The 19,182-nt window shown below is 36.3% G+C and overlaps 1 protein-coding gene across 1 annotated transcript; it reads left to right on the top strand.

The window, feature by feature from the left end:
• Positions 1-51: 51 nt before the first annotated feature.
• On the top strand, positions 52-18,264 carry LOC110441210. The gene is made up of 6 exons (XM_021484315.1): positions 52-192; positions 872-1,102; positions 1,730-1,834; positions 2,047-2,175; positions 2,481-2,556; positions 11,777-18,264. Exons 1-6 carry the CDS (start codon positions 120-122, stop codon positions 12,246-12,248), a joined length of 1,086 nt encoding a protein of 361 aa, XP_021339990.1. The 5' UTR covers positions 52-119; the 3' UTR covers positions 12,249-18,264.
• The last annotated feature ends 918 nt before the right edge of the window (positions 18,265-19,182 follow it).

Genomic DNA, 19,182 nt, shown 5'->3' with positions numbered 1-19,182 from the left:
TGTAACGTATAACGTATGATAAGCGTAACTTATAACGTATGATATTTCTACTTTATAACATTTCTGTTAAAGGTTTTCGGAACGAATGTAAAGCTGACTCCCCTATAAAACACAATTGCATGTATACTAATTTGAGTGGTGAAATGAAAACTGCTCATTGTGAAGAACAACATTTCCCGATCTGTAAAAAAGGTAATTACACCAACACTTCAATCTTAATGTCAACTGATATATTGTTCAAGTTATGTCATTAGTAGATCGAACATCGAAATTAGAAATTAAACATTTTCTACCTTAATTACGAAAAATTATTAAGGGAGTTAATCTTATTATTTGACAAATAATAGCCGTTCACAACTTCCCGGCCTCTATTTTGACAAACTGAAGAAACGAGGCTTTTGAAATTTTAATAGAAATAAATTATTATCTCTGTCGTATGATACTATTCCTATCGATTAATTTATAGAATGTGAGGTGACTGTGAGGTGACTGCAATATTCAATATATACATATATAACAAATATTGTTCATGGAGCCCACTGGGAACATCATATGTAAACTTTTTGATTAGGCTTCTCGAATGCATCAACCCGGGGCCTTTAAGTGTGAAACAATTACAATGCTATATGTATCATATGCAATTATTATAGAATACACAGATGTTATTCAATATAATTATAAAATATTTCAAAATGTGCAATCGAACATTTGTCGTCCGCAATGATGCGTCCAATTCTTAAAATTAACGATACAAAATGATAAAAAATACAAAATAATATTTGTTAAACATAACCGTTTGGACATGTTTATCGATTATAATTCAGCTAAGACAAGCAAAGCCTTTTTTTGTCTTTCATTCCGTGTGCTTTAGGTAAAGGAAAAGGTGATCTCGACTTGTTTGTCAACAAGACAGACGATTTACAAAAAATGTCCTGGAAGGATGCAAATTCATTTTGTCGGAAACATGGAGGTGTACTTGCTGATTTGTCTGATGGAGTAGGTTCACTAAAAGGTAGATGGGAAGATCTGACACAAAGTCCACCCTCGTCAATGTTCTGGATAGCACTTAATAGAGCGAACACAACTACAAAGCTCCTGATGGGTACAGTATATTACTTACTTTTATGATACAATTTCTAATGGTGGATTTTTTTTATGTATTATTTAATCAAAGGCAAAACTTTCGTAGCTCTAGATGTGTGATAAATGGTATAGAATTATTTAGTCTTTTTGGACGCTAAACTCTAAACCAAGCAATATTTACAATTTTGTTTGTGCTGGAATTTATTGTTTTCGAGATTCGAATATCAATTTTTGTAGAAAATTGTTGAAGGAACATTAATTTGCTAGAGTATGCCCTGTTTCTTAACATCGTAAAAACAAGTCAAATTGTCGTTTTGACAAATAAATTTGTACAGCCCATCGGCACATAGACTGGCTCCTGTCTCTAGAATATTGAGTTATTTAGTAAAAAAAATAACTCGAATACTTTTGGTCACTTGGATGTTTGATTCTCGGTTCCAAGTTCTAAACTAGGGGGAAATAAGCTAGTAGTATAATGCAGTTGAAAAATTCTTCATATAAACTTACGGGCTGGTAGCCAGTTTAATTAGATCAAAACGTCGTCGTTATCTACATTACATATCAGTGCCTTGCACACACAGGAGATTACTTATCAAACATATGTATTTAACTACTGGTGTTGATGTTTGCCTGCTGCTTCTTTTAGAAAATTCAACGCTTGGAAATTCCTCACGGTGCCTTTACATCAGAAAAGAATTGAGAGAAAGCAAGAATTGCTCACAACGGGCATTTGCTTCTTGTCGAAAAAATAGTATGTATACATTTGTCTGTCCTCACATGATACATATTTAAGAATACTTCTCATAGTCTTGCAAGTATCATTGACTTGATGTTATTATGGTTCCTTATACAGAAGAATAAATGTTGAAAAAATCTGCTAATAGTATTTTAATAAATTTTTGAAAAAAAGTGCGGTATTTAAACGTTTATTTACATTTAAATGTTAATCAAACTCTGCTTCAGTGAATGTCACTCAGATCCCCGACAGCACACCATCTCCTGCCATCGACAGCAAACCATCTACCGCCGACAACAGCACACCATCTATTGCCGACAACCGCACACCATCTCCTGCCACCAAACCTATTATAAGTAATACATCTCTCAGATTACATATTGCATACACAACTTCATGATAAATATTAGTATATTAAGTACGCAATTAAACATCACATGGGTCAGCTATCAAAGAAACAATCCTCTGTTTAAGTTTGATTAAGATTAAACACTCAGCTTTGAATTACGGGATAAATAAACTTAACGCTGAAGTATAATGTTAGATTTTTTACTCGATAAAAGATATTGTAAGAATTGCTTTACTCTGAATCTTAGGATAGATAAAGAACACGAGTTACTAACACATGTTTCTACCCTAATACTGTGTTCATTTATTTCAGTTTATATTGTAATTCCATCTGTTGTTGTGGTAATTGCTGTCATCGGAACTGTAATATTTATTCTGGCGAGGAAAAGGTAAACAAAGATGTTTATTTTACATTTGATTTGAGAAAAACAAGTTGTTACATTTTATGTTTTATTAGCTCACCTGGCCCGAAGGGCCAAGTGAGCTTATCCCATGGTGCAGCGTCCGTCGTCCGTCGTCCGGCGTCCGTCAACTTTTTCCTTTAAAATGCTACTTGTCCTGAATGGCTCAGAGGATTTTGACCAAATTTGGTCAGGAGCATCATTGGCCAAAGGGTTCTCAGTTTTGTATAAACGGAGGGTATAACCCCCCTGGGGGCAGAGGGGCGGGACTAAATAGGGGGAAAATAGGTAAATCTTTAAAAATCTTCTTCTTCTCAACCAATAGAAGGATTTTGACCAAATTTGTCCTAGAGCATCTTTGGACAAAGGAGACTCAAGTTTGTATAAACGGAGGGTGTGGCCTCTTTGGGGGCAGAGGGGCGGGGCCAAATAGGGGAAGTAGAGGATTTTTTCTCTCCTACTATACAAGTGAAGGGATTTAAACCAAATGCAGTCTGAAGCTTGGTCAGGAGCATCATTGGCCAAAGGGTTCTCAGTTTTGTATAAACGGACGGTATAGCCCCCCCTCGGGGCAGAGGGGCGGGGCTAAATAAGGGGAAAAAAGGTAAATCTTTAAAAATGTTCTTCTTCTCAACCAATTGAAGGATTTTGACCAAATTTGTCCTAGAGCATCTTTGGACAAAGAAGACTCAAGTTTGTATAAACGGAGGGTGTGGCCCCTCTGGGGGCGGAGGGGCGGGGCCCAATAGGGGAAATAGAGGATTTTTTTTCTCCTGCTATACAAGTGAAGGGATTTTAACCAAATGCAGTCTGAAGCATGATTAGGGACAAAAGAATCAATTTTGTATAAACTGAGGTGTGTGGGCCTCCTTCTAAGGGCAGATGGGTGGGGCCCATTAGGGGAAATAGAGGAAAACATCAAATATCCTTCTCCTTTTGTACCGATGAAGGGATTTTGACCAAATTTGGTCTGGAGCATCATTGGCCAAAGGGTTCTCAGTTTTGTATGAACGGAGGGTATGGTCCCCCTGGGGGCAGAGGGACGGGGCCAAATAGGGGAAAATAGGTAAATCTTTAAAAATCTTCTCCTCAACCAATTGAAGGATTTTGACCAAATTTGTCCTAGAGCATCTTTGGACAAAGGAGACTCAAGTTTGTATAAACGGAGGGTGTGGGCCTTCTGGCGGCATAGGAGCGGGGCCCAATAGGGGAAATAGAGGATTTTTTTCTCCTACTATACAAGTGAAGGGATTTAAACCAAATTCAATCTGAAGCATGCTTAGGGAGAAAAGAATCAATTTTGTTTAAACTGAGGTGTGTGGATTCCCCTTCTTTGGGGCATATTAGTGGGGCCCATTAGGGGAAATAGAGGAAAACATTAAAGATCCTTCTCCTTCTGTACCGTTGAAGGGATTTTAACCTAACCAAACTGGTTTTAGAGAATCTTTGGGCAAAGGGAATTGAATATTTATAAATGGAAGATGCAACTTTGTTACTTGTACTCCTTTGATAAACCTGAATGGTACTTAGCAGGTTTTAAATTGAAAAATAAAATACCAGGTGAGCTATTAAGGCCCCTGGGCCTCTTGTAATTAATACATAAAAGTATTCTTACATTGCACATAATACAATTATATTCTACGCGCAAAATCAGAAAATCTATCCATAAAGTCAAAGATAACCATCACCGTCATGCATACACACATATTTTTGATAATGCAAAATTATCCTGAAAAATATGGACACTATTCAGTGAAGAAAGTGTCTAAAATTAAATGAAATGCCTTTTGGCATAAATGATCTAAACAAATTGTTCCGAAAGAAAATATTATAGTTGCAGTAAAGTCTTACCTCATTGAATTGATTTGTTTTTAATAATTGGCTAGATTCTATTCATTAGACTGATTTTGTTAAGTGGAATTTTTAAATTAGTTTGATTGATTTTTTTCATTGAATTTACTTTATCCATTTGAGTAATCCCATTCCAAGATATCAATCATCTAAATGAACAGTAGATGTTTCACATTGTACTGTTTTACTGTTCATTACTTTTAATATTGTCCTGCTTTTTTTTAGTCACCCATGTGGGAACCCTAGTGGGGACCATTAATTTCGGTTTCAGTCCCAGATTTTGACCTCTGTTGTCTTGGGCTGTTAAGTGTATTGCTTCGGTCGGAATATACCAGGCGTTAATTACAAGCTCTTGGATAACTCAGATATCGATTTCCTTTTTGAAACCGGAAAAACATAAAAAACCTTAAGGCGTTCCAAATTTCCCACGGGAATTACATATAACCTAAAGATGTTCCGAGTATGAATCAGGCACCTTTGAGGTTCCCGAAGAGGTAAACTGTCGTATTATAAATTGCTTTTGACTGATTTAGATATTTTATGTCTGACCAACGACTACCGTTAATATTTTCGTACAGTGCGCACTTGTTTAAGAAAAAATGAAATTTCAAGAAAGGGGGTACACGATACTCAAGAACAATCCAAAACCAGTCCTTGGTCGCAACAATTTCTCGTTAATTTTTCGAGGATTTTCGGAAATGCTTTGAAATATGCTCGCAGCAATAAAACTGCTAAATTTCATTGAATAATCCCTGATTGCATTGCCAATTTAACAATTTTAAGTTTAAGTCATGTTATTATACGATAGAATCGGATAAATAAACTCGAGTAAAGTAGGCCCAACTTTTTAGGACGTTACGTTGTGAATTGATAAATATCACCACGGACTTAGATAGCAATCTAATTCCGTGATACCACGTATCGGGAAACATAACGAAGAATTGTATCGCATGTATCACTATGTGGTTAAAGTGTCGTTATTAGGTAAAATCATGCTGAACTCTTCAATCTTGACAGTAGGAATGTGTCAAAACGACATGGGTAAAGTGGCGACGTTAGCAAGTTTGTGTACCGCAAAGAGTCAAGGTCGCGTGATCCTATATACTATTAACCGGCAAGTATTTATCAGGTGACATCCATGCGAATTGAACCGATAATGATAAAAGTTTGAGTTTGAAAAATAAATAATAACGGGTTCAAAATAGCCAAATACATTCCGATCTTTTCTTTTCGAAGGAGAATTGCTGAAATCACAATTGTATCGCGAATTCGGCTATTGGCGGTCCTCGTCGGAGTGACTGCCTTTATGCGTACACATTCTGCCGATATCGATGACCGATTCAGTCGGATTTGCAGACGATCAGAAAAATACTTGGAAAAATGTATTGCATAACAAACAAAAAGTAAAAGATTTATCCGTATATAAGATTGAATCTTTTCTGAAACTTATTGTTGTGAAAACAACATCTTTATATTCTAATTACCTGTTCTGCCCATGCCAGGTGACCGTGTCAGCGCGCAGATCTCCCCGTATTCGAGGTGTCGGTCAACGCTAACGTTATATTTGCGACATGCTTTCTTATTAATTCCATGTGTTGGCATGACTACCTGAACAGTATGTATGTATTTACACCTGGTCATTGTTTCCCATTTTGATTGACAGGTGGAAATATGTCCGTTGTAGCTTGGTCAATGATTTATCGGGAAATGATCATACAGAATGATGGGGTGACGTTCATGTCATTCTGACATATGTCTAGTTTAACATTGTAATTGCATATTAAACCCTGGCTATGAATGACTATGAAAAACACAATTTCTTGAATAATCATCATATCAGTATAAGCATTCGATTCCCCATTGTTTGTAATGTGATACAATACTTCTGTTTAACAAGCCATATCCTTTCTAGTTTCTAATTTCCTTCTGTGGACGTTCCAATTGTTTTGTTATGTGACGCTGTATTTATGTGTATAGAATTTATGTTGCATAGTTTTTTCAGTATCTGTTACATTTCCCAATCATCTTACCTAAATTTGGAAGAACTAAAAAGATTTTTAAACAAAACTGGAACAAAATGATACATTGGGTGCTTAACAATCATTACCGTACTCCGTATCCTTCTGTTACTGCGTAAACCAAGGTTCACTGTAAAGATCAGTAGAGGTTACCGTACTCCGTTTCCTTCTGTTACTGCGTAAACCAAGGTTCACTGATAAAGATCAGTAGAGGTTACCGTACTCCGTATCCTTCTGTTACTGCGTAAACCAAGGTTCACTGATAAAAATCAGTAGAGTCTGTCTTTATAATAATAATAATAATAATAATATACAACATTATATAGCGCCCTATATAATTTGTAAAATTATTCTAAGGCGCTTTACAACATATGGATAATAGTAATGATTTTACTTGTGGAAACAAACAACAAAGGCTTGCAATCACTTATATACATTTAACAAGCAATGTGTACATAATTGAACAAATAAAAGGGTGGTATTTACATGACGTCTTTGCAAAGATTCTAAAATGCAGACGTGAAGAGGTGAATTTGTATGTCCCTCTTGAACTTGGCCAGGGTATTTGACTTCCTAATAGCAGATGGTAAGCTATTCCACAACGTAGCCGAAACCCTCCCAAAGCATCTGTTTCCGTAGGTCACAGTACGAGGTTTTGGGACACACAACAAAGATTCTGACTCCGACCGTAGTGATCTTGTCGGCTGATACAGGGTAACAAGTTCCTGTAGGTACTGAGGAGCTGTTCCATTCAGTGCCTTGTATGTGTATACCAGAATTTTGTACTGCGACCTGTATCGTACAGGTAACCAGTGCAACGAATAAAGCGCAGGTGTGATGTGCTCTCTCTTTCGAGTACGAGTAACTAGCCGTGCTGCAGTGTTCTGAACCCTCTGCAGACGACTAGTTAGTTTGTCAGATATACCACAGAGCAGGGCGTTACCATAATCCAACCGAGAGGTAACAAGTGAATGCACCAAAATCTTGCATGCATCTGCAGTTAGAAACTGCCGAATACAGCCGATGTTCCTGATCTGGTAGTAACAGGATTTGGCAATAGCGTTCACTTGTTTCTCCATGTTCAGAGAACTGTCAAAGTATACCCCTAGGTTTTTAACAGCTGGAACAGTCTCAATAGTTCTGGCACCAACCTTGAGCTGGAGAGCCATTGTTTGCTGACACTTTGGGGAAAAGACGATTAGTTCCGTCTTTTCCTGATTAAGTTTAAGCATGTTGGCGTTCATCCAGATACTGATATCTGTCAGACAAGCTTCCAGACTTTCTGAGACTGTATTCCAACTGTCCTGTGGTTTTATGACCATGTAAATTTGTGTGTCATCAGCATAGCAATGATAGCGAAGGCTATGGCGACGACAAATCTCTCCAATCGGTTTGGAGTACATACAATATTTTCGTGGTCCTAACACCGACCCTTGAGGAACCCCGAAATCTAGTACTTTGTCATGTGAGGTGGCAGATCCGATGGCAACACACTGTCGTCGTTCACTCAGGTATGACTGTATCCAGCATAGTGCGGTATCAGTCACTCCATAAGAGTATTCCAGACGTTTATAAAGTATGCCATGGTCGATGACGTCAAATGCAGCTGACAAGTCCAGCATGACAAGCACCGCTCTGCACTTGTTATCCAATGCAGAAGCTATATCACTATGTACACGTAGGAGGGCCGTCTCAGTAGAGTGTCCCATGCGGTAGGCCGATTGCATGTTGTCATGGAGACTGTTTGCATGGAGATGAACCTCTAAACGCCGGGACACAACCTTCTCCAAGATCTTAGACAGAAAAGGCAGATTTGAAACTGGGCGGTAGTTTTTCAACTCCTCCTTGTCCATTCCAGGCTTTTTTAACAATGGTCTGACATGTGCCTTCTTGAAACATAATGGAACCTTTGACTCAACCAATGATTTATTCATGATTGCGGTAATCAAAGGAAGCAGTGCTTCAAGACATTGCTTTAATAGGTCTGTAGGCAGTGGATCAAGCTCACAGGACTTCGATTGCGAGGTCATGATAATGTTGCGCAACTCGTCCTGGGTTGTTGGTGAGAGCTTTGTCAATGGTTCCCCATCAAATGCAATGTCAGCAGTCATGACAGAGATGTCAATGTCAGCAGAGGTGTTCACTTCGGTAATATTTTTCCTGATTGAGCTGATTTTATTCAGAAAGTAATCACTGAACTTGCTTGCTAAGTCTTTTTCAGAATTACAGCTTGGTAGGATAATTTCACCTTTCTGTCCCATTAGGTTTTTGGTGAGTCTAAAAAGTTGTCTTTTATCCTTGCCACATCCTTCGATTTTTTCCGAATAATAAGCCTTCTTTGACTGAAAGAGCAGTGAACCAACTAGCCGACATTGCTCTCTATAAATCAGTTGGTGAACGGTTAATTTGGTCCGTCGCCACTGTCTCTCTGCTTGTCTACGTTTCTGTTTTTCCACGCGGAGATTTTCATTATACCACGGGGCATTTGGTCTCACAGTTATCACCTTAGTTTGCAGAGGTGCGTGTTTCTCTATAAGGGCTTCTATACCAAATGTGTATGCTTCAATAAGATCATCAACCTCGCCTTCAGTAGATTGAAGGGCGGAACAAGACTGAATGTCATTGTTGAAATCTGGTATTGAAATTTCGCGGAATTTCCGGAAGCTCACTTCTTTCCTTGCACGAGCTGGCTTACTGCAATTCAGTGTTGTGTGGACAGCAAGATAATCACCAGATTGGTTTCCCTTTACATCACTTAGACATGGAACAATCACTGAAATAGCTCCATGAATGACTGAGTTATCTTCCCTCGTTATGACCACATCCAGTGTGTGGCCTTGGATGTGTGTAGCTTCTGTCACAGGCTGAATCAGACCCCTGGAATCTAGCAGACCAGAGAACTGGCGAGCATCAACATTAGATAGATCGTCTAAGTGGAAATTTAGATCACCCGTGATAATAATCTCTTGTGGTACAACAACTTGGTGGTCTAAAAAGGTAGACCATTCATCAAAAAACACTGTATTTCGGAAAGCATTGTGTTTAGATGGTGGAGGCCTGTAAATGATACACAATCTAAATTGTTTATCACCAGCAATGACAGAACAAGTCATGTGCTCAAAGTGTGTGTATACATCATCATGGCTGGAAGAGAGATGTCTCACACTTAGGCCTTTCTTAAACAGAACAGCCACCCCACCACCACGTTTGCCGAGTCTAGCATTGTGGTGGAATTCATAGCCTGTTGGTATTAGCTCAGCTAGGACCTGGTCATCGATATCTGAACCTAACCAGGTTTCTGTCAATGCAAGAATGTCAATGTCCTGAGATGTTACAAAATCCCCGATGGACAATGACTTATTCTTCACTTAGCGATAGTTTAAGGACACTAAATTAAGAGGAATAACTGACTTACAGTGACCAGCTGTTGTTGGCCTGATGACATGTAAATTCTCGAACGATACTGGTGATGTCGGAATCCGTGTGGAAGTATCGTTACGAGAATGCACAACAGTGTCGATGCCCGATACTTCTGTAAGCGCAGTTTGGCCCTGCAAGAAAGAGTGCGAGGCAGACAGACCATTTGTAGTGACCAAATGGATGAGGTTATCAGTGTTAAGGCCCAAGTTAGTAAAACCACTGATTCCGTTTGATTTAACACCGATAACACTTGGTATTCGCCTAACAGCACCCTTTCCTGCCCGTGTCCCACGTCTAGTGCGCAAGTTTTTCTCCGAATTTGATGCCTTAAAATCCTCTAAAAGATGTGTTGTAATATTATGACTCACTGGTCTAAGTGGCAGGAGAACAGATCTACTATATTTAAACATATATGAATGTACAATCTCTAGTATTTACAACATAAGCGAAACAAGAACAAACACAAAATAGTAGTACAATAGTACAAAATGTCAAAGAAGATATCTACCAAATGTCTGATTTTGATACCGATACTGGAATTGGACTCACTCATATTGCAAATGGCATCAGAAAATTACTACAAACAGCATCAGAGAGTTTTATTCAGATCTTAGAGTAATAACGTTACTATTCTGAACTGTTATCAAGAATCATTAAGTCAAAATATAATACTGATATTGATCTAAGTACTATAAATTATTTGCATTGATGCTGCAGGCCTGCTGGTGGTCCCAATTTTAATTTGTGCCTCTTAAATTAACGAGTTGACACATTTGTGACGATATGTCTCTTACAAATCAAAAATATGACGATTCACAAAATTTGTCCTTAAAATTGTATTTATATATTAACTTTCCAGAAGAAAAAAAATAATGTTTCACGAGCAGATGATTTCGTTTATATAAGCAAGAATGAACAAAATCCGTGAGAGAATACCGAGATGGTTTAGATATATGGGGCAAAAATTGACGGTAAAACAAAGATGGCGTCTATCCAAGCCCAGATTTTTTTTGATTTTTTCTTCTTTTTTTTTGGTTGATTGATTTTTTTACCACAATGATAATTACAGTTTTTGTATTATCTAAGTCAAATGTGAAAAGAATGTTTCAAAAAGTACAAATATGAATGATAAATTTATTTTACAGACGTCACTTCGTCACAACAACATCAACAAAATGTAGACAACTCGCCCAGCGGTTAAAATTCTGTCCTTTGATATACGAAAATTAAAATCCAAAAATTACGACAAAGTTTCAAATTCAAAAACTCTAATTATAGACGAGAATGATCCCAAACAACTTAAATGGTATTAGCAAGAATGAACAAAAGCTAAGAGAGGATACCGAGATGGGTCAGATATACGGGGCAAAAATTGACGGTAAAACAAAGATGGCGTCTATCCAAGCCCAGAAATATAATTGACCAAAAATGATTATTACGGTTCTTGTATAACTGCAAAAGCTTGAAATGTAAGTCAAATGTGAAAGAAATGTTTAGTAAATACAAAAATACTTAACTAAAAAAGGTATGTTGTATTGACTGACTAGAAATTCAGAATAACACCTGGACGAGTGTGCGTTTGTAGACAACTCGCCCATCGGTTAAAGTTATGTCCTCTGATATACAAAATTAAAGCCAAATATGACAACAAAGTTCCAATTTCAAAAGCTCTAATTATAGACGAGACTGATCTCGAACTATTCAAATGATAATATGGTAAATTTCAGTGTTGGTAAATAAGTATGTTCGTGAAAAACACAAAATTTGTCAGGAGCCTTCGGGAGCAAGCCTTATCAGGCGCTAACCGGAAGTTATATCAATCAATCAAAGAATTTATACAGAATTACATTATTTATTGAATAATCTAAAAGAATTATGAGTATGAACTAAATAGAATAAAGTATCTATATATGTTATAGAAAAAAGACGTCGAGGGCATTGCAGCACGAAACCCGTCAGCAATATGACTACACCGAGATTGGAGGCGGACAGACTCCCGGTAGGTTTGGCCTACAAATGCAGGTTGTAGAAACTAGTACCAATGCTGCATCTGGAAGTGGGTTAAATATCGAAACCCATGGATATGAAACAGAAACCATGGATGAAGGCAACTATGATAAACTGGACAAGAAATCCAATATTAAGCAGAAGTCGAATGTGTGCGAATCAAACGCGTACGAAAGAGCATTTCCAATGCAGGACGGCATTTACAACGAGATGCAGACCGGCACAGACAACGGCAAAGAAGGTGCGCGAGACTCGTTCTACGCTACTGCTCAATCTTGCTCAACAAGGGAGGGTAATTACGATGAATTCCAGAAACGAAATATGTCAACTGGGGCTGAAGGGGCTGAATCTGATTACGACCACGTGATTCACAAAACTGACTGAAGAGTTATTATGTTCTTTAAATCTGCAATTTACAGATGAAGTAATCGCCAGTAAATGGCACCACGAACTTTACTTCAGTGCATGCTAAATTTGCTGGAATCGACTGTGAGATTCATGTGATTCTGTTATTCAGGAAGTACAAGCGACAATTTTACAATCGACAATAATTTTGAAAACGACAACGACACACGTTTTATACGTGTTACATAAAATAAAGCAAAGTTAAAACGAATTATCGGCTAAATGTAAAGTATTATAGTGGAATAATTTGACGCATCTGACACTTAAATAAGTATTTTAAAAAATGCATATATGATTATTACAATTTCCTTTTCGGAAAATCCGGTAAAATAGGTATTATCATTGATATAATGTTGGTTTCTGAAAATCACCTGATTTTAGTGTACACTTATTATCGTGAAAGTTCTACAAACGACGCATTCGCGAGACTTTGAATTGGAAAAAAAAGGATAAAGGACCGTTTCATTTTTATTTTTATTTGTTTCTTACCAAATAAATATTGCTTATAAATCATATTAAAGAAACTATCCTCCCTGTGTGGCGCAGACAGGGAAATCTCTAACCATGGGTCAGAGTTGTTATGTTTAGTAAAAGGCTTTTTTATTAATTTTGTTTCACACTTTCTTACCATAAAAACAAGTTGTCATGATTAACCAAGTGGATTGCACAATCATCAATGGAGCATGAAATGTTTGACAAAATTGATGACGTTACCCTGGTAACGCGGCATAAAATGATGACGCGGTGGTGACGTTTTCAAAATAATAGCGCGTGAGCAGTTTTGCGCCTTGTAGGTAAAGACAGATAATTTTGTTTAGCAAACATAAGTAATGTATTGAATTCGACAATTTCTATCTCGTTAAATTTAGACAAATCAAAGGTATTTATAACATTTTGCTTAAACCAAACTTAACCCAGGCACTCCCGTAAATGTTATCAAAGCGTCCAAATCTTATTCTCCATATCCTCCCTATCCATACTATATTATATCAGTGGTATTCATCGATTTAAATTCGTGGGGTCAACAGAATAGGGAAATTTCAAGTTAAGTCAGTCTTGGATAGGATGAAACGTAAGAGTGTGTATTTGAGTGAAATCGTGAAGATGGGACAGGTATATGTTTTTTTTTTTATATGAGTCCGTGGAAAATGTTTTTGGCACTACTACGTATGCACGTAGGTCATGATGACTCTTTGCAATGTCTTATATACATTATGTGTAAACTTTGTGGGCTGTGTTCCGTAAACACGTGCATCACTGATGATGATGATGATGATGATGACGATTGGATGTGTTGGAATGTTTAGATAAGATGATGTAATAATTATGAGAATGCTATTATATATTGTAATATTGATGTTGATATGATATCATGATGATGAAGATGACTGATAATAATGATGCGTCAATGATAAAATGTGATGTCATGATGATTTGCAAGTTTGAAAGTGGTGTTGTGAAAAGCGTGAGGAAATATGCTTACTTGTTTGTTAAGTATTTTTGTGAATGAATACAAAAAGTTATAAAAAGCGCATTTAACAATCCAGAGTCGACAAAAAAGCATTTACCCGTATTTCAAAGTATCGTTATTTTATACAAATGCTTATGTAAAATGTATGCTCATTCATTGACATATGAATATATATACTCAATCACATCCAATGATATCCCCCTTTATTTAATCACCTGATCGATGTACTCCAATCATATGCCCTGCTGGTAAATTAACATGCGTGTACATATTAAAATGGAAACACAGTTTTTGGACTCGCAAAGCGATGTCCAATGTAATCGGTTTTTTTTGCTGGAAGTAATGAATTTTTCCCTGGTGAGGACAAATAACCTACTTTATGTTGCACCGACAAATTTAAGAGTTGTCGTACATTCGTATTGCGATGCACAGAGGTACGTTATATTTTATTCGATCAGAGACAGTAAATCACTTTATCAGAGCCCGGACAGGCGTGTTTTTCGCGGCGCGCTGAATGTAATTTAAAGGGCTGCTATATATAATAAGCATTGTCAGTTTTTCTTAACTATTACCAATACAGTTTTAAGAACTGTCAGCTTAGATTTCAAAATAATGTTAACGTAGACTATATCGCAATGCCCACCCTATTGGAAATAGTCGCGAGTTCACGTGGCCATTGGCTTCCTGTTATTAATGCTTTTCATACTGCTCGTGCTTTCCTATTACCGGACAGAAATTGTTATAAAACAGCTATAAATGTACATTCACAACATAACAGTGCAAAGCTTTTGCATTTTAGCCTGTTTGATCTGGCTCTGGAAACACAAAACAACAAAAAATGAAATGTACAAGGATATTATATTGTCATTAGAACAGCGGCGGAACAGCTGTATAGTGTAGTGTAATTTATTTTTGATATAATTCATCTCCTTAAATATTTGAAAGGTGCAATCACATGTGTATGCCCGAGAATACTGATTATGGACGACACCACTCAAACCTTTCTGTAAAATTTAAATGTATGCGAAAGATTAAAAGGTATGAGTGTCGCAACTTTTGCATTTTGCCTTATAGGTAATTTATTTGTCATTTATCATTTAACGAATGCAGCCCATTGCTGTCTTTTAATCTAATGACGTTTTCTTGAATAATTATGCACAAAAAAATATGTCAATAGTTTTATTTCCATCATACCCATTCCTCCCTTTAAATTGTTCTAAACAAACTACATGTTCATTTCTCTACAATGAAAACTAATTTTCCATTCTGTATAAATGTCCATGTAATGTTCGTTTCTTTCATAAATTAATCAGTGATGGTCGATACTTCATGCATAGCACATCCGTATTTTTGGTCTATTATATCATCTTGAAGGTAGGAGCCGAAGTGTCGTTGTTTAGTGTTAAGGTCATCTGAGTCACACAGGTGACCTATTGCCATTGCCTTTCGTCGTCCGTCGTACGAAAACAATTCCATTGTAGACTTCTCCTTAGAAATCGTCTGTCAGATGAAACATGATGGTAATCATATGCCCATGGTGGCGATCAGATATATACCCAAGATAACGCTAGGGTAAATGTCACATTTTCGACTTCTCCTCAGAAACCATCAGGAAGATTTGTATGACACTTTGTGGTGATAATCAGTGTGAGGTGCATACATGTATAAGAATCTTTAATCGAGATAAGACTGCCTATCCAAGGGGGCTGAGGTGCAGGGTTATAAGGGGTCACGGACTGGAAAACCGTCAAAAGACTTCAGTAAAACTTACACATGATTTTTTACTAATTGATGCGTAGATGATGAGGATCATAATCTATACTAAAGAAGATGCTGGCCCCAGATTGGGGCCGTACTCATGGTTACTCACTTAGTGCAAAACCTGAAGCAATCAGATTTTTTTAAAATTCTTTCCCGAAGCTTTCTGCCAGATTTGAATTAAACTTATTGCTATATTTAATCATACACATTAGATGGGGATCAGAATTTATACTAAGATTGGTCTGACCCTGTATGTGCTCTCGTGCCGGAGACAAATGAGTTAAATTGGCTAAGATTTCAACAATATTCTTCTTCAGACCCACATATGCTAGAATTATATTCTCTTCGTAGACTGAAAACGTCCAAATATGCATTATTAAAGTTGCGAATTTCATTACCCCTGGATCCCCTTTTCCTCGTTCTCCTCCCCAATGTGCAGGGGGTAATAATTACTATTGTTTATAATTTGTTGAATTTCATTGGGAAGTCATTCAGGCTTACATAGAATTTTATGTTTGCAGTTAACTATTACCCCTTTATGGCGTATATTTCACTTTATTGCAGTATTATTTTATCATCTTACTGACATTTACTAGCTCTGTAGAAATGTTGGCTTCTCATTAACATAATTTTGTCAAATTTAATCCCTGTGTTTTGGTTAAATGTACCGTTATATGTCATATAGCAATAACAAGCTAGAACATTGTTCGACTAGGTCCATGATTTCTTTGGGGGTTTTGTTGGTTTGTTTTTCGTTGGTTTGTTGTGGTATTTATTTGGGGGTTGGGAAGCGGGGGTAGTTGGTTTACATTTTTTTATGTCATATGCACACAAACAATTCCTTGATATACAATTTATATAATATTTTGGGCCCAATTAAGGTATCCCGAGGACAAAAATTATGTGTTCACAAGAATCTGAAATCGTTTTTCACAAGTAAGATGTAAAAAAAGAAGAAACATTACTATTTCATCCATATAATATATATTTGTGGGGGTATATTTTGTGTTCGAAGTGGTCAAAAGCCTTATGGCGATCAATGAAATGTACATCACGCAAGTGAGGCTACATTTTCACAGTTAACTATACCAGTAGTATGGCGGTATTTCTGTTTATCAAACTGATATTTTATAAGTAAATTATCATTGTAGACGAACTGGCCATGGTACACTCGTTATTCCTGAGGGATATTTCATAGGAATATATACATGTGGGTTGGTCTTTACTCTATGAACTAGAACAACAATTTAAATTGGCGTATTTTTAAATATACAGTTCACCATCTCATGATCGATTAAGATGCTCTGCTGTCAGTTATATTTTTCCTTTTTTCTTTTATAAATTATCAAATAGTTATAATAGTATTGAATGAAGTCCATTCCCGGGGATTCTGAAGATGTTAATAAGTTGCTGGGGTAAATACGGACATATGTCTATATATATATATGATATTATTCAGAGCATGTTTTTGTTTGAATACTGTATTTTCTTTTACTTCAACAACCTAAGTTTTGCTGCAATAAAGACATTTTATATCCTCTTTTCAAAATAGCTGTATTTAAGAGCAAATCGTTTGTATTTCAAAAAGAAAATGTGACTGGTCATGTTTTAAAATGTAATCTTGGACTAAATTGCTGAAAAAAGAGTTGATTTGATTCCTGTTCATTTACCTACGTGTTTGGCATCGACAATTATACCGTATACCTAGTCATCACACCGGTTAAGTAAATATCTAAAATATTTTCAATAGTTGCTGTTTTAAAGTCTGTAAATGTAGCATTTTATTAACAAAAACTGCTTAATTAAAGGTAAGTTTATTTCATGTCTTCATTTTAATTCTTGTTTATGCTTATAAAGTGCATTTCCATTAAAAGATATTTGCGTTTTGTTTTACTGATCGTTTCTACATCTGTTGGATTATACTTGTTTGGAGAAAGATATGATAAAAGTGGCTTTTCTCGGAGACATTATACAATGTAAACGTTTCGTAGTAAAATTCATATGGACCAATCATAGTTTGAATCGTACAAACGTCATTTAAACAGTGAATAGGAACAGTTTTATTGCAGAAACATACGGTATTTAGTATGCAACGGTCCCTTATATATTACCTAAATGTATCAGAAAGTCATGTTTGCAAAAAGTCTGTTATATATGTCTGCTATATCCAAAATAAGTCATGTACGTGTCTGTTATATATAATTGTATTGTTAGTCTGTTCTATACGAGTAAATCATATATGCGTCTGTTGCGTACACTTTGTCTTGCACGAGTGTCTTTCATAAAGATTTAATTATTGCACTCATGTGTTATAAGTAATATTATCACGCAGTTTTATAAACAACTAAGCCTTGCAGGTGTTTGTTGTTTATAATTAAATCACCCATGTGTCTGTTAATGTTATTTAGTCTTGCTCATGTGTTTTTTTAAATACGTTTAATTCTAGGACGTTTCTGCTATATCAAATGAATACGTGCACGTGTCTGCTATATAAAATTGATTTAGCCGCTTCATTTTAATTTCCTGCACGTGACAATTAGGAATATTTAAGACTTATGTAAGTACGTATTTTACATAAGTTAGTATTGCCCACGCGTCAGTTTAATACATTTATAGATTGTACATGTCTGCTTTCAATCAAGCCATGCAAGAATCTATTAGAAATGTATTTATAACTAAGTCTTGCACAAAAACACCAACCATCATTAATATCATAGAAAAAATACTTTAAGGCACTTTACAAAGCATGAATGAGTATTGCTTCAGAATGAAACAATCATTTAAAATTATTAAAGGATTATAATATCCACAAAAGAATTCACATGCACCTCGTTGATGTTTTGAAATACTTCTTGAATGTAGCAAAGTTTTTCGTTTATGGATTATTAGACTTTCTTCGTTCTTCTGGATCCCCTGCAGACGAGTAAGTAATGTATAAAAGACACAAGAGCACAGCATTGTCTTACTCCAAACGAAAGTGAAAGCACAAAAGTCTTCAATGATGACGTAATGACAATGCAGGAAACACCTGACTGTGGAAAACCATTAAATTATTAGCAAGGTAAATTTGGACAGTTAATTCGTTATTCGTAATTCTGAATAACGAATAACGAATAAATTTACTTTCCGGGGGGAGAGAGTAAAGTTAGAAAGTTACTCGTTATTCAAAATTAAACAGAAAAAATAACCAAAGCGGATGCCGGTGCCCAACGTTTGCAAGGTTGCACGTACAGGGGATGTCATAGACAGTATTCACACCTGAATGCTTCTGATCTGAATGTGAAAAGAATTTTACGATACTGTTCACCTGTTTTATTAAGTTCAATGAAATATCGAAGTGAACCATTAGGGGTTTTAATAGTTGGGATTGCTCATATAGACTTAATGCCGACCTTAAAAGTAGAAGAGCCAGATTTACTGATGCTCGGAAGTAAAGACGACCAATGCTGTAGATTAGATTAGGCCTGTTGACGTTCATCTAATTTAACTTATCTTCCCAATCGGAAAGATCATAAAGAGTAAATTGTCCTTGCTCGGCTCCTGACCAGTCATACAAAGTTACACAGGTGCTTCTGATGGAAACTAAAATTGTACTGACAGATCATCGTATAGGAAGAATAATGATTATCAAAACTAATTCAATGAATGTGAACCTATTAATGGTTTGTTAGTTTGGTTTGG

This window comes from Mizuhopecten yessoensis, unplaced genomic scaffold (genome assembly GCF_002113885.1).
Source record: "Mizuhopecten yessoensis strain PY_sf001 unplaced genomic scaffold, ASM211388v2 scaffold715723, whole genome shotgun sequence".
Lineage (NCBI taxonomy): Eukaryota > Metazoa > Mollusca > Bivalvia > Pectinida > Pectinidae > Mizuhopecten > Mizuhopecten yessoensis.
The sequence above is the reverse complement of the archived record's forward strand: the minus strand, read 5'-3'. Positions and strand labels throughout refer to the sequence as shown.

Bases quoted from the DNA above. Each gene is read 5' to 3' on its own strand.
- LOC110441210 (XM_021484315.1), top strand. From the start codon at position 120: ATGTATACTAATTTGAGTGGTGAAATGAAAACTGCTCATTGTGAAGAA. The intron at 2,176-2,480 runs GTAATACATCTC...CATTTATTTCAG, and splicing joins TGCCACCAAACCTATTATAA to TTTATATTGTAATTCCATCT. The intron at 2,557-11,776 runs GTAAACAAAGAT...TATATGTTATAG, and splicing joins TTTATTCTGGCGAGGAAAAG to AAAAAAGACGTCGAGGGCAT.